This window comes from Plectrocnemia conspersa, unplaced genomic scaffold (genome assembly GCF_051122295.1).
Source record: "Plectrocnemia conspersa isolate PC_06_02 unplaced genomic scaffold, ASM5112229v1 ptg000014l, whole genome shotgun sequence".
NCBI classification, from domain to species: domain Eukaryota; kingdom Metazoa; phylum Arthropoda; class Insecta; order Trichoptera; family Polycentropodidae; genus Plectrocnemia; species Plectrocnemia conspersa.
The window spans coordinates 30351062-30365952 of record NW_028277178.1 but is presented as its reverse complement, the minus strand read 5'-3'; the positions used below and the strand labels follow the sequence as shown (position 1 = coordinate 30365952).

Sequence of the window (14891 nt, the reverse complement as noted above, 5' to 3'; positions counted from 1 at the left end):
AAAGAGAACATTGAAATTTGATTACTCTTGATATGTATATTGCTTTTGGCTCTTTAGGACTTATGTTATAATATAATTATTTTAATATAAAAACCATAAATTTGTCACTTGTAACGCATTAAAGCAAATATAGGTTTTTATTACGATGCTGTTATTGTTATAAATTCAACACATATATTAGATTAAGCAACATTTTATTTGTAGTGTGCACTAAAACTAATGATTTGCATATTAGAAAATGAGCATTTAAAACATATATTTTAATTAAATAAAAATATTACATTGAGCAATATTCTATAATAGCTGTAGTGTGCATTAAAAAAAATTATGTGTTCATTAAAATATTAAAAAACGAGCAATAAAAAAAATTATTGCAAAAATAATAAATTAAACAATATTTTATTTGTAGTGTGCACGAATTTTTTTGCCTTTTAAACTAAAAAAATTGTGTTTTTAAAAAATATTAATGTATACTATAATTTGTATATATTATTATTTTTTTTATCAATTTCAAAACTTTCATTAGGTAATGTTTGGGTTTGAACAGCAATTGACGGTTTACCAGTTGCAGTAAACTCATATTTTAATTATTATAAGTATAATTTAATGCTTATTTTATAATATCTCAGAGTACAAATCAATCGTTTTAGTGCACACTACAAATAAAGTGTTGTTTAATCTAATATTTATTGCTTATTTTTTAATATTGTAATGCACCTACAATTTATTTTATAAAACAAAGTTTTCATATAAATGCACATATCTTTAAAAAATCCTTTGTAAAATCGAATCTGACTTTTAAAAGTTTTACGAGATAATTTGGCTGTTAATAGTGCTTTTAAATATCCGTTATTCTATTTTATTAAAAAAAATATAGCGCATATTTAAAAACACTATTAGCCGCCAAAAATAAAAAAATGTTATTATGGTTGTGGCTGTTGTTGTTGTTGAAAAAAAAACAAAAAATAATTGCATTTCCTAGTTTATATTGTGTAGCTGTAGACCATTTTAATGATTTGGAGTTCTTTCGGGAAATAAAAATATAATTTAATTTAATAGCAATTATTAAATAAGCGCCTATTATATTAAACTAGATTTATCTAATCTCTAAGATAAATATCGAATTAAAATAACTAAAGTCGTGTTGTGACTCGTTTAAAATTAGTGCGGAAAAAAATAGTTTTTATTTTTATACTACAATACTATCTGGATCTTTGTGGCACACATATTAATTATTTTTAATAGTTCATAGTTGACATTATAAACAATTTTAAGGTATATATGTATATATAACATCATTATACTAATCTAAGAGCTAAAGTTACCATAAAATAATAATGCCAGTACGATGCAGGGTGGATGAGTATAATATTTTCATTTCCTAAAATTAATGAAAGTCGAGTAACGTTTGAGTAAATTCTTACTAATGAAACATAAAACCAATATGGGACAAGCTACTAACCCGTTAACGCGAAAACTTTAATATTTAAACCATCTTTTTGAAACGTTCTATACTTAAGAAACTATAAACGTAGTACACGTTCAAGGTTAAACGTTTATGAAGTGTGTTGTAATAGACACAATACGGCAGTCTGAAAAGATACTACGCTACTATAATACTATAATACTACTACTCGCTGTTCAGGTGAACTCGTATGAAACATCTGCCCTCAATACACTTACTATGCCAATGCACTGGGTCGTTCTATAATAAATTTTTATTGTTAAATATGTTTCTATAAATATTACCAAAAAAAAATATGCCTATGGTAATGATAATTATTTTATAGTTAGTGCTCAATGAATCTTCATGCGAAATTATTACGACCGTGCCCCTCATATACCATTACCGAAAACGTGAGGTCAATGTTAACGCTCGGCGATTATACCGTCGCGCTTAATTTACGTTATTTGTCTGTTGATTTACGTTTAAACCCCTAGCGATTCCGGTATATATTTTAACTTTTATATTGTAGATTAAAAAAATCTGTAGGTTTCGAAAGCGAATTTTTTTAAATTAAATATATTAAATGTTTATATATAATTGTTTTATGACTTGTATCAAAAATTTAATAAAATAATATTTAAAAGAGTAAAAAACAGTTATCATACCCATCTAAAATATTTTTTTTTAGTTCCTTGTAGCTATCCCCAAAAACATTCTTGTGTTAAGCAAGTTCGTGCAAAAGGGAAATTTTCAAGCGCTGACGTCCTGATCGCAACGGTCAAGAATAAAGGACGCGATCACTACTTTCTATGGTACTTAAGCTTGAAGACAAAAGTCTCCAAGCATTGCGGGTTGTTGTATGCATTGCAATTGAAATAAGATATTAAATAAAACATTTATTAAAAATATACGCTGGCATTACACATTGACCTGTTTAATGTCAGCTACGAGGAGCTGGTCCGGTTCGTATCATTTCATTGTAAAATTTAATGATTTTTGGTTTGCTTCTCTATATGTATTATTTTTTGTGTATTTATTTAATTAAATATATTTTTTGTGTATTGAAATAATACAATTATTATTTTCGACCATCGTGACGCATTGGGGTAACCTGTTAGGTTACGATGGTTTTAATTAAATTTAAATAAATATATAAATTTACTCTAATTTGTGTTAATGAAACAAAGCGTTTTAATGATATGTCACAAAGGAACAAAGTACCAGAAAACATCAGCAACGCTAATAGTAATTAAAGTTATAACCGACCTATCATAAAAAAGTATCTCCAAGCGCTATAGAGTTAAATAAATGCTTGTCAGTATTGTTGAATAGATAATTCGACTTTCAATTCAATGGTCAGATTTAATCTACTTACACCTCAAAGAATTAAACTTGCTCTTTGACACAACTTGAAACTGTACGCGCATTAAAATATTTTTTTGTTTTTAATCAAAGTTTAAAATTTCTTAACCCTTCTTGGGCAAAAAAAAAAGCCAAAAAATACCCTAAGAATTGGTTTTAACTGTAACTTTTTAATTACTACCATTAATAGCGAAAGATTAAAATAAAAACTAAAAAAATAATAAAAGGATAGAGAAATCCTTGATTTTTTTAATCATATTTTAATTTAGTATATTTACCGACAAAATTATTCGTTAGAATTCAGACTTTTTTTACCTTTTCGGCGCAGTTATCTAGCACTGACACTTTAATTTTTTTGGTTCAAGTGAGGTCCAACGATTTTAGTGCACTTTTTGAAAAATATACATTTATACTGTAAATAGACGGGTAACTGTAACCGATCTATTGACGAAACTCTGATTTTCAGAAAAATTCGAGGGACGCAAATTTATTAGCACAAATATATTAGTTGCTTCACATTTTATCGAGTCTTTAAAATTGATTTTAATTACTTAGAAGCAACGGTTATATATAGTATAAACGAAGAAAAACATCTGTAATTTTGTGAATGAATTTTTAAATGTATTTCCTTTAACCTGTACCTAAAATACCTATTTCTATCTATCAGTATTTCTCTAGCTCCTTAAGTTAATGCGTCCTAGCGATCGATAAACGCCTGTTTATGTCGCGTACCGTAGTTTAACAGAAATTACGAGCGCGAAGCGCAATGCGTAAAATTTTAGCTATTGCCTTTTGAGTATATATTACTTTTATTAAAGTAAAATTTAAATTCCCTGTTTGTAAATAAAGATAAGAAAAATATTGCCTGCTTTGTGATACTATCTTTCAGATTTCCTGATTTACATCATTCTTTAATCATTTTATTTAGGATGCTTAAAAAAATATTTCTTAAACATTTGACTAATTAAATTATAAAAAAATATTGTAAAAATATTAAATACAGGCATTGTTTGTTATTGACAAATATTAACGTGCTTTAGATAGGTGATTATTTACATTTCTTCAATTCTTACTCAATATAATGACACATCTTATTTATTGGCGCCCTAATGCCAGAAAATGACAAGGGATTTATTATCGGACGAAAAGAATTTTTCCGAACGCATAAAAATATTTGCCCAGTTCCTCGAGCCGTCGCGGAAAGTGCAATATAAAAGTGGAATAAATCTATCGATACGTGGGGGAGCTTTTCTTGGCTGATTCGAATATAGGTCTATACGGCACAGTCGAAAATACGACCCAAAGGTCTGTGTCGTGTAAGTAGAATTTATACACTGGCCCGCAGCTGAGTGTACTTTATCGATATACTTCGAACCAAAAATTATTATATTGTCTCCGAAAGGATTGAAAAAAACATATTTCACGTTAAAGTGCTTGGGAAGAGATTGTATATTATCACGTTTTTAAAAACTGAATTTTATTAATAATAGAAAAGTATTATTCCATCATTAAAAATATGATTAAATATGATATTTTTATGAGTCACTCATAGCCAATATTTTTGCTTCATTGTAAATGAGGACGGTGAACTCGCATTGGGATTCGGTAGAATGTTGACATCTAAAAGGTCGTAAAATATCTCTTTTATTTTTGATGTAGGTATAGTATACATAGAATATACGAAAAAGCTTGAATATCGTTTTATGAATAATATACAATTATATTTGTGAAAAACATAAGCCCATTGTAGAATTGTAATTTTTCACTGTGAAAAACTTTAAAAAATAAAAAGTAAATGCCTTAACATTATACAGTGCAAAATTAATTAAGATAAAATTTTAATTTATTCAATAATAAATAATGCTTTTTAATGTTAAAAAAAACAATAAAAATCTTATCAAAAAAATTTAAACATACAAAATTAATATAGCATATAAAATTAATAAAGAACGGTTTTATTATGTAGCATTATATGTGTAAATTTAGATATAGCCACTAAAATATTATGTAACTTTAGATAAATTAAATCATACAGTAAAATACTAATAAATGTAAGTCTAAAATAGTTATTTCAAAGCTTTATTATGATATTTGGCTCAGAAAAATGAGATATCTGCATATGAAAGTTTGTAAATAAAATATGTTTTCTATTTAAAAAGATTATTTTTTCCCTTCTCGCTTTTTCTCTAAAATTTTTCTTAATAAAGCTACCATTTTTAAATATATTTTTTTAATGTTAATATAGTATTTTTGAAAGTCAAAATATTTATGTATGATTTTATTTTAGATGAATTTACATTATATGCAGGTAAACGACATAATATGCAGAAAAAATTGACTTTTAAGAAAATCATTTAATTGAGATAACAATTGTTACTTTTTAATATTAGAAGAATAAGGTAAGTGGAATAATACTCTTCTTCATTAGCCAAGACAGTACCAAAGAAATTAACTTTAAAGAGTTAAGAGTCGAGCAATATTTTACCTTTAATAATCGGTCAGGTATTTTGGGCTAAAGTCCAGTAGTTACCAACGAGCATTAGTATTTTTTTGAATGGCATTTGAAACAGAATTAAGAAATTAGGTTAGGATAAATGTGTAAATAAATTCATATTAATTTTATTTATTCATTAATTTGACTTTAACTAATTTTTCAATAAAATTCAACATTACCTAACTTAAATTTAACTTTACCTAACTATTTAATAAAATTCCCGAAACGCAATTGCGTACGATTTTAAATAGCTCGTTGCCGTAATTTTTTTAATAAAGTGTATTTTTTTTTATTTTGTATGCATTTGCAAAATTACCAAAAAAAAATTAACTAAGGAATTTAACGCAATTATTTAACAAGTTATAAAGCCGCTCACAAAATATTATTAATTATTGTGTTCATATATGAAAAAAATTGTCATTTTAAAAAATATTTTGGAATTTGCACTCCATAAAAATAATCAATTTCGATAAACTTAATAGAATATATAATATTTTTTATAATTAATAATCATAATTGGGGCCCTAAGTGATAAAAGAGGATCAGTGGGATTTTGGTTATTTTTTATTAGTCAAGATACTAAAATGGTTCAAATTTTGCCTCAGATCTTAAAATAATTTTATATTCACAAATGGTTTTCAACAAGACAGCTTATCAAATCTAGACCTTTAACCATTCATTAAGGTATATTCAGTTATGATAAATAGGTTTATTAAATGTATAGATACATACTAAAAATAAACAAATATGCGATTTAAAAATTATCCGAGCAGTGAGAAAAAAACTTTAGAGTTTGATTCTTGAAGCGCAATCGCGTGTGATATTAAATTACTCGCTGGCACAAGTTATTAAATATAGAGTAACATAAGTATCGCCATAGAAAAATGCATTTAACGCAAATATAATTTTTTTCAGAATTATTTAAAAATTAATTATTATAATAATCTACAAAATAAATTGCTTCTTTGCATTTTGCAACCTATAAAAACAAATTTATAAATAATATTTATGAAATCCAACAGACTTAATAAAACGATTTTTATATATTGAAATATACGTTATTTTCAATCAAATTGGCTATTTAGACGATGGAAGAAAAAAATGGATGGAATTTTGCCCTTCTTCATTATATAATACATGGTACTATAAAGGGAAGAACTTTGCGTTTTACTATGAGCTTAGGCATAAAGTCCATCAGGAGAGTTTATCAATGGTGTTTAACAAAACAGTTCATTTAATTAGTACCACGACTATTCAGTCCAAGCCCAAACATTAAGCCAGATCCCTTGAGGGTTAGAAGCATTATTTTAACTTTAATTATCGGATTTAGACAAGAGCTTGGCAATTACCTACAATCTTGTACTTACAAAAATCTTGTATCTTGTACTTACAAAAAATAAATATTTCAAGCTAAGGAATAAAATTGTATGTTGAATTAAAGTTAAAAAAAGAAAAGTAGTACACATATTTACTTTAATAAACTATTGCACAGAAAGATATTTTAATTGTGTTGGTGGACCACTTGTTTAACATGCCTGTTCTAATACATTTATAGGGTGGCCTTTAGCTAGTCGTTTATTGTAATGGCGTCGATGTGTCTACTCACTTCGTTACCACACAACAACGACTCAAAACACAGAACCGAATATAAATAACAACCCATAGACAGTAGCAAAATCATAAAACTCCGGTGTGCAAACGATGCGTTGAAAATTTTACGACCCTGGGGGAGATCGCCGAAGATAACATCAAAAATGGCGACAATGAATAGAGAAGCTGGCACTTGGTGCGTTATGCTGTTCCAAATGACTTTATTTTCGTCTTCAGAGTCTTTATATCCATCGAAAACTTTGGAAAACTTTTTGTTTCTCTCCACAAAGCGCTCTCGGCTCAGTGGCAATACACTTCATACTATGATATTTAATTTTTATTTCGTTTTATCAAGAAAAACATTCCATCTGTTATAATTTTTTTAAAAATATAAAACGAAGGTTTTAAAAAAGCTTTAAAACTGGTTTTGAAACAACAACGTAATGGTTTGTGAGCTTTTTGTTAAATATAGCGAGATTAGAAGACAGCGAAAACTACGTTGTATGCATCATATTCCATATTAAATCGTCTACTATGCTCGCAGAAGTATGCATTTCAATATACGCTTACAAAGTTTATTCAATGACTTAACTGCAATTTAATAGAATTATGAATATATTAACCCTTTAGTGGTATGCTTCCATTTTCAGCTTAATCCATATGCAAAGTGAGCGCATAGTGAATTTTCATCTTTCAGCGAAGGGTTTCCTTCCATTAAGCAAAGTCTATCGGGAAGCAGGGATTAGTCGGGGCATCCAGAGTGTCCAGGATGGACATGAAAGTCCAAAAGGTGGCCAATGGTGGAAATGCACCGGCTATGGGGGTTGGGGGTTGAACCAGACGAGGTCGTTGAACCAACGCCCATGCAGCGTCGCTCGATAAGCCACGCGTTCTATTACATTTACTGCTCTATAACATAACCTACGCCCAGTTTTATTCTCTTAATCAATCCCATAAACGTGCACATCTGATTGACATGCCAGATAAGTCGAATGCTGGGTTTGATATCATCTTTAATATTGATTTGAGGGTAACAATAGAAATAGTTTTATATGTAGGAGTTGGATATCAAATAGCTAGATTTATTTTTAAATAATGCTTTATTAAGAAGCTAATTTTATTTTAATATCATATATGAATTAACAATAACCTTGACTTATTTTATTGACCTTGATATAAATATTACGGATAAATCCGTAAGATTATGAAAAGCTAAGAAAACCTAAACCGAAAATAAAAAAAAGTTAACTAACGAATATAAAATTATATTATATTTAAACTTATATGTATTATAGTTATAAACATTAATTTATTTGCATATTAAAAATCTTCCATAGCAACATGACATGTCTAATGCGTTACAATAGGGTTAATACAATCAACAATTACTTGTTAAGTAGTGGAGTAAAGTCATCGACCTACACCACTATAATTTTTTTTAAGAAAAACTAATTTAGTTGCTTTTCATGTGTGCTTTATTGGCAACAATGTAATGCAGCAGCTACAAAAATATTTTCATAATAAATTACTGATAGACTTTAAATTAAATAAAAATAAATACTATTTGTTCTGATTTAAGATATACAAAAGTTATTAATAGCTATAAAAAACCACTATAATATCTGTGCTTTATATATTATAACTATGACAAGACCTTAAAGTAAAGCTTATTTTTTTTATTATTATCATATATAATGTGACATAAGATAAGATAATATGTATAATATCACGTAGGGATGCATGCGCATTGACCCAGTGTAAGAAGTTACATTTCACTTCCAAGGATTCGCGATACGAGACTGTTAAAGGAGAACCGCAGTAGTTTAAAAACTAACTTACAATCTTAAAGTCTCTATTTATTTGTTCAGTTACGCCAAATTAATGTAATTCAATATTTTCTTAATCTGCGCCAATAAAGAAAAAAAAAACTTTCTAAATCGTACAATTTACGAAAGCAATAATTGGATCTCGTTTTATGGCTGTTTATTCAACTTTGCTGTTTTTCTACAGTTGGAAACCTTACTTAATGTGTTGATCTCTCGAATGTGCTCTGAAATTGATCCGCAATAACAGTAAACATATAAAATGTTTACGTGCGTTTGCCGAGAGTTTAAAGATATAATTCGAGATTTAATATTATATATTTCGTGAAGAAATACAAATATGAATAAAAATGTAATTAATTTTTTATGAAGCATAAAAATATATTTACATTAAAAATCAATTTAAAGATATTCTAGAGTAACGTTATATATTCGCTGGATGAAAATCCTGAATGTATGCTTGTGCGATGTACTGAAAAAGTTCTCAGCTTTTCTTGAATATTTACGGTCGAAATATCGCAGCGTCTGTCTTGGCCAGAAATATGAAAATACAGAGAATTCACCCTTCATATATGTCCGTTGTCACAACGTTAAATGGTAGTTGTCATTCTTTCTATATTTACGTATTTTAACATCACATCCAGAGATTGATTTCTTGGCAGAAAGATAGTTTTGCTTGTGAAAACGATCGATCATCCAGAGTGTCTCATAGTTACATCAACGAATTTACATAAACCTTTCAGAGATGAGGCAATATATCACTTTTTGTATAAAAAATGATATTGAAATGCAATAAAAACAGTTTCAATGACCCCGTATCATATACATAAATCGTGAACACAATAGTGGATTTTCAACGTTCCTGTTGTTTCTATTATATCACGTTTGCATGCAATGTGCCATTGCAATTGGACCGAAATCATACAATTAATTTAACAGTTAATTATGATTGAAAAATAATTGTGATTAATATGACGTTGAATAAAAATTAAATTTATAATGTTGTGAAATATTAATTAGTTTGTTTTAATTGGAGAAACATAATTTACAAATTGTTTTTAGGCATAAGATTGTGTTTTTAAAAGCATTTTTTGTAATAAAAAAATAATGAAATTAATACTTATGCTATATAGAAATGCATGTATATATTTTTTTAATTAATATCAAATGTGTTTTTCTAGCAAAGATGATTCACTGTATTTATAATATTTATTTCAAGATAAGTTAAGGTCTTTAGATTAAATTAATGGATCTTCAGAATCAAAAATACTACTGATGATTTATATATTTGTTATTATCAATAATTTAAAAAAAATACAGTGCATATGTTAATTAAATTTTATGATAGTTATTGGGTTTTATATTGATATATTTTTTAGATTTTTTAAATATTTTTTTTTTAAAATGCTTACTATTTCCTAATAAAATTATTCTATTGCTACATGGAAATGTATATATTTGTTATCACTATTAGTTTTTTTTCCAAATGTTAGAATAATAAAATTTACGTAAAGGTCAATGTTAGGCTTTAAAATAATATATTTTTAACTGTAAAAGTTTTTTTTATGAATAAGGGCTGAGTAAATTTTATGAATTTATTATTTTTGTAACTTAGTGATGAGTTATATATATTTTTTTACTAATAATGTTTGTATTAAATTTACTTTAAGGTTAGTTCTAGGCTAAGATTAAAATTACAGATTTTTAAAAAAACATTTTTGAATAGAAAATATGCCCATTCATTTTAATAAAATTTATATTAATACTATAATACACAGTGATGAATAAAATGTGTTAATTATACTAATACTGATTCAATGCATGAACTAAATTATTTAAAAATTAGTTTTAGGCTTGATTTTGGAAATAAAATATCATTTTTAAATGGAAAAATGCTCAATATTTCATATCAAAGTATTATTTTTGTTTAATAGTTATGTAGAATATTAGGTGTATATACTATATATTATATATATTTAATCCTATCATTAGTTTTTAATTTATTGCGTTTACTATAACAATACTATCACATTTCATGTTTTCAAAGTAAAATAGATATTAAAAGTAAAATAAAAAAAAATATGACAATTATTTTTCCTTTTCCTAATATTATTAGTTTTTCTTTAAAATGTATTCAATATAACAAAATTAATACAAGGGCTAGTTTTGGGTTTTGGATTGTATTTATATATTTTTAATTGTAAATGTTTTTTTTTAAAAATGATTAACATATTATGTAAAAATATGCTAAGAAAATATATTCTAAAAATGTATATATATTTAAATGTACTAATAATAACAATTATTGAAAATTGTATGTATTAAATTTCATTAAAAGATAAAAGAAATAAAATCTATTATAACCTATAGATTTTTAAAGTCAAATAACATTTAATTATACATTATATGTATTAAAATTATTTAAAGGTCAGTTTAAAGCTTAAGATTGTATTTATGAAGGCTAGATTCAGGCTTTAAATTATATTTATAATTTAAAAAATATCAATAAGTGCTTATTATTTTTTTTATAAAATATTTTTGCTACATAGTGATATATGTGTTTGTTAATTATAACATACGTTACTAAATGTAATAATTATAACATTTATAACACATTGTATTTATTTAATTAATATAAATATCAGTTTTAAGCTTTAAAATGAACTTATAAATTTTTATTAAAGTGCACAAAATTTTTATTCGTAACAGTCAAAATATTTTTATATTAAATAAATACTTTTAGGAAATATAACTATTTATAATACCATAAATCAGCAAAATATTTAAAAGATTATTAACCATATAACATATGCAATCAAAATTAGATATCCCTACAAGAATTACTATAATTACAAACATAATGTTTTTTTTTAAATATTTTCGATTCAAAATTTTTACTTGTTTTTATAGAAAACGTAGATCCTAAAATATGTATCATTAGATAGCAAAGTATGTTTTATAAGTATACCTAAATATTATATTTGCGACAAAAACACGGTTGTTTAGTGCAATTTATTATTATTATCTCCTATGTAAAAATATTATTTTAGCAATAACAATTTATTTATATTGTGCAAACACATTAATTTAAATATTAAGAATATCATAAAATACATAAATAATAAATGATTACTCACGGACAAATATGTTGGACATTAGCGTGGCAGGTAGGCAGAATACTATGACCAGGATATCAGCTACTGCTAGATTTACGATGAAAAAATTAGTAACTGTCCTCATCCTCGGCGATCTGAATACCACGGCGATGACAAAACAGTTTCCTATGAGTCCAACGGCAAACACGATTAAATAAGCGACACAATAAACTGCCGTCATAGCAGAATTGTGCCTATAATAGAAATCTGGTCCGAATCCAGTATTGTTCATATTTCCCATGCTAGAATTGAAGACAGTCGTAGGCCTCGTCACTGTGAAGTCAGTCAGAGAACTTTTACCGGTGTTTAAAAATCCTAAGCTGTGCACTGTCGCCAGTTTGTTTTCAGGTCCGTAATTTGTGTTGACAATGTCTAGGATTGAGTTTGAGACGATGTCTACGAAGTTGTTGGCCGTTTCGCGATACATTTTGTTGGTTATCGAGTGGTTGTAGTGCGTTTTGAAGTGGTGTCTCGTTTTAATGAATGACGGTTCAGTAGTAGGAACTGTTTGAAGGAACGGCGTGGCTCTTCTTAGCGAATCAAAATCCAATTCTTCATTATCGGGTAGTCTGAGTGAGGCCATCTGAAGCGGCTCTAGTTCGTCCAAGTCCATCACACCCGAGTAATATTGGTTTGATAACGAAGGCATTTAGTCATTTAATGTTATATTTGGCAATATTTTTAATTACACTAAATTATCTAAACACCCAAAAGTTCGAAATAAAAAGTTTCACTATGCACACACAAAAAAGTAAAAGTTTACGGCAAAATTTAAATTAAAGTTTATAGAGCACAATCTAGCGTTGGCTATAATAAAACGCCACGATCGTCATGTCGAGCTTTGAACATGAAAGTTTGTGTTGTGATGGTGGAAAAGCTCTGTTTTGTGTGGTAGGCGTGCAGCGTCGGAGACGTCGCGGCGCCGAGTGGCCAAAGGAGGAAGGCTTTAGAGGAAAGCTCTCCAGGCTTTTCGTTTTTCGGCATCGGTGCGCAAGCGCTTTGTCCGATACGGGAATGCAACGGGAGCTTTGCATAACCCCTCGCATAGTATAGGCACTGTATATTATAAAGCTCCCCGCGTGGCGAGAAACTTTCGACGCAACTTTAATTAATAAATGCATAACAAACATCCGTTACTATGTGCGGCAATATTGGAAAATGAATTGAATCAGATTATGTAATTGGTTTGTCGATAAACACTGTTGCTTTTGACGTGCACTATGCGCCATCTGTGTAAGCTATTCAATTTTAACTATGGACTCCAATTATAGAAATGCAAGTATTCCGATATTATAATCAATATTTTTCGTATTATAATAATAATGTGGTATTAATTTATGCACACATATTTTTATTATATATCAAAAAACAAGTGTAGGTAGTTTTATTTATTGTAGCTAAAGGCTACAATATACATTTATGAACTATATACATACATCATCTATTTATATTATTTTAATTCCAGGATCCACGAAACCAATGCTGTCAGTCCATCACTATCGTGAGGAACCACAGCTGGTGAGTGTATAAATACCGAACTTTAAACTTTTTGGGTTATACATATTTTTTTAATTTCTGCTGATCAAAAATAATCTAGTTTTAGTATCGTTTTGTTAAATTTATACATTTAAATCATTGTGTAGCTTTGCATTATATTATAAAGTATTGTTCAAATAATTACTCATTATCAAATTGTAATTTATCGCTACTGTTAAATTTTTGCACGTTTGCTTTCAATAGATATGCGGTTGATCCAGGCACATTTAAGTGTAAATTTATGTACAACGTGAACTACTACTTGATTATTATGAATTATTAACTATTGGAAAATGTAGTTTTTTCTGTGGACAAACTACGTAATATTTTTGAATATTTTGAAACTATTTTTTATGTTATTTAAAAATAGGTTTGGTAATTTAATATAAAACCATAAAAAATATATAATTTAAGAGATTTAAATAATATATTTTTATTTAAATTCTAATTGTCACATTGACAACGACAGTAGCCTTCAATTCACAGTGAATTTTTCTTTCACAATATTAGTTAAATATGATGCAAACTGACGAAACACTTGTAATTAAAGGCAATAATAATAGAACTTTAAATTATTAGTGTGCCAATTAGTATATTTTGTGTGGAAAATATATGAAGGCTATTTTAAAAATGTACACTATATAGAAGTAAACATAAATAAACATACAGCAGTTTTTTTGATAATTATTAATACGATAAATATTTAAAATTAATAAGATAAATATCACTGAGCCTTTGCTTTCATAAAAGTGTCTCACTATTTAGTAGTTGTTGATTATGTTTACACAGTTGTTATGTATTGGGAAAACTCCTGTCATGTTGCGATATAATATTAAAAAAAATATATTCTTAAAGTATTTTTTTCTAAGCTAAAAGCCAGTTAGTCAGCTGTTAAATTACATTATTACTACTTTATAATATTTACCTCAATGCGCACGCGTCAATTTCAATTTTAGTAATCAAACTTTTTAATTTATGGTTATAAGCAAATATATAGTATTTTATTCTAAATACTTTCAGGGTTTTAAATATCGCAAAACAAGCATTTTATATTTTTAATTAATAAAGTAATTATGAAATTGCATTTTTAAATGTTCGCAAACGTTGAAAAGTAATGTCCGCTAAATCGAATGCTAGGACCAAAAAATGAAATGGAAAATCAGTTCATTTTCACTATCATTACGTCGATAAACCATTTGTGATAAATAAAATTAAGCTCTGAGAACATTTCCGAGATTTTTTAAGTACGAGGAGGGACCCAAAAGTAACGAGATTCGGGCTGTGGAGGAGAAGAACGTTAAAGTAACGAATTTTGGGTGATAGGGTGTTATAGAGAGAACCCGTATAAGTTAGTATTTGCCGTTTTGTTGTCGTGAGAGCACCCGTTCGTGCGTAGTATTTTTTTTACCAAAACAACTGGTTATTAATACCATTTTAGATTTCTCAATGGACGATTCAAGTGCATACTTGACGAATTACAAATA

General features: G+C 27.4%; 1 protein-coding gene across 1 annotated transcript in view; it reads right to left on the bottom strand.

The window, feature by feature from the left end:
* The window catches only part of LOC148226766 (neuropeptide SIFamide receptor-like), a 70331-nt gene extending 57525 nt beyond the window's left edge, over positions 1 to 12806 (bottom strand). Inside the window, exon 1 of the mRNA XM_088204241.1 lies at positions 11854 to 12806. Coding sequence (XP_088060367.1) covers positions 11854 to 12520 — 667 coding nt within the window. The 5' untranslated portion in view covers positions 12521 to 12806. The remainder of the gene's footprint in view (positions 1 to 11853) is intronic.
* Positions 12807 to 14891: the final 2085 nt, after the last annotated feature.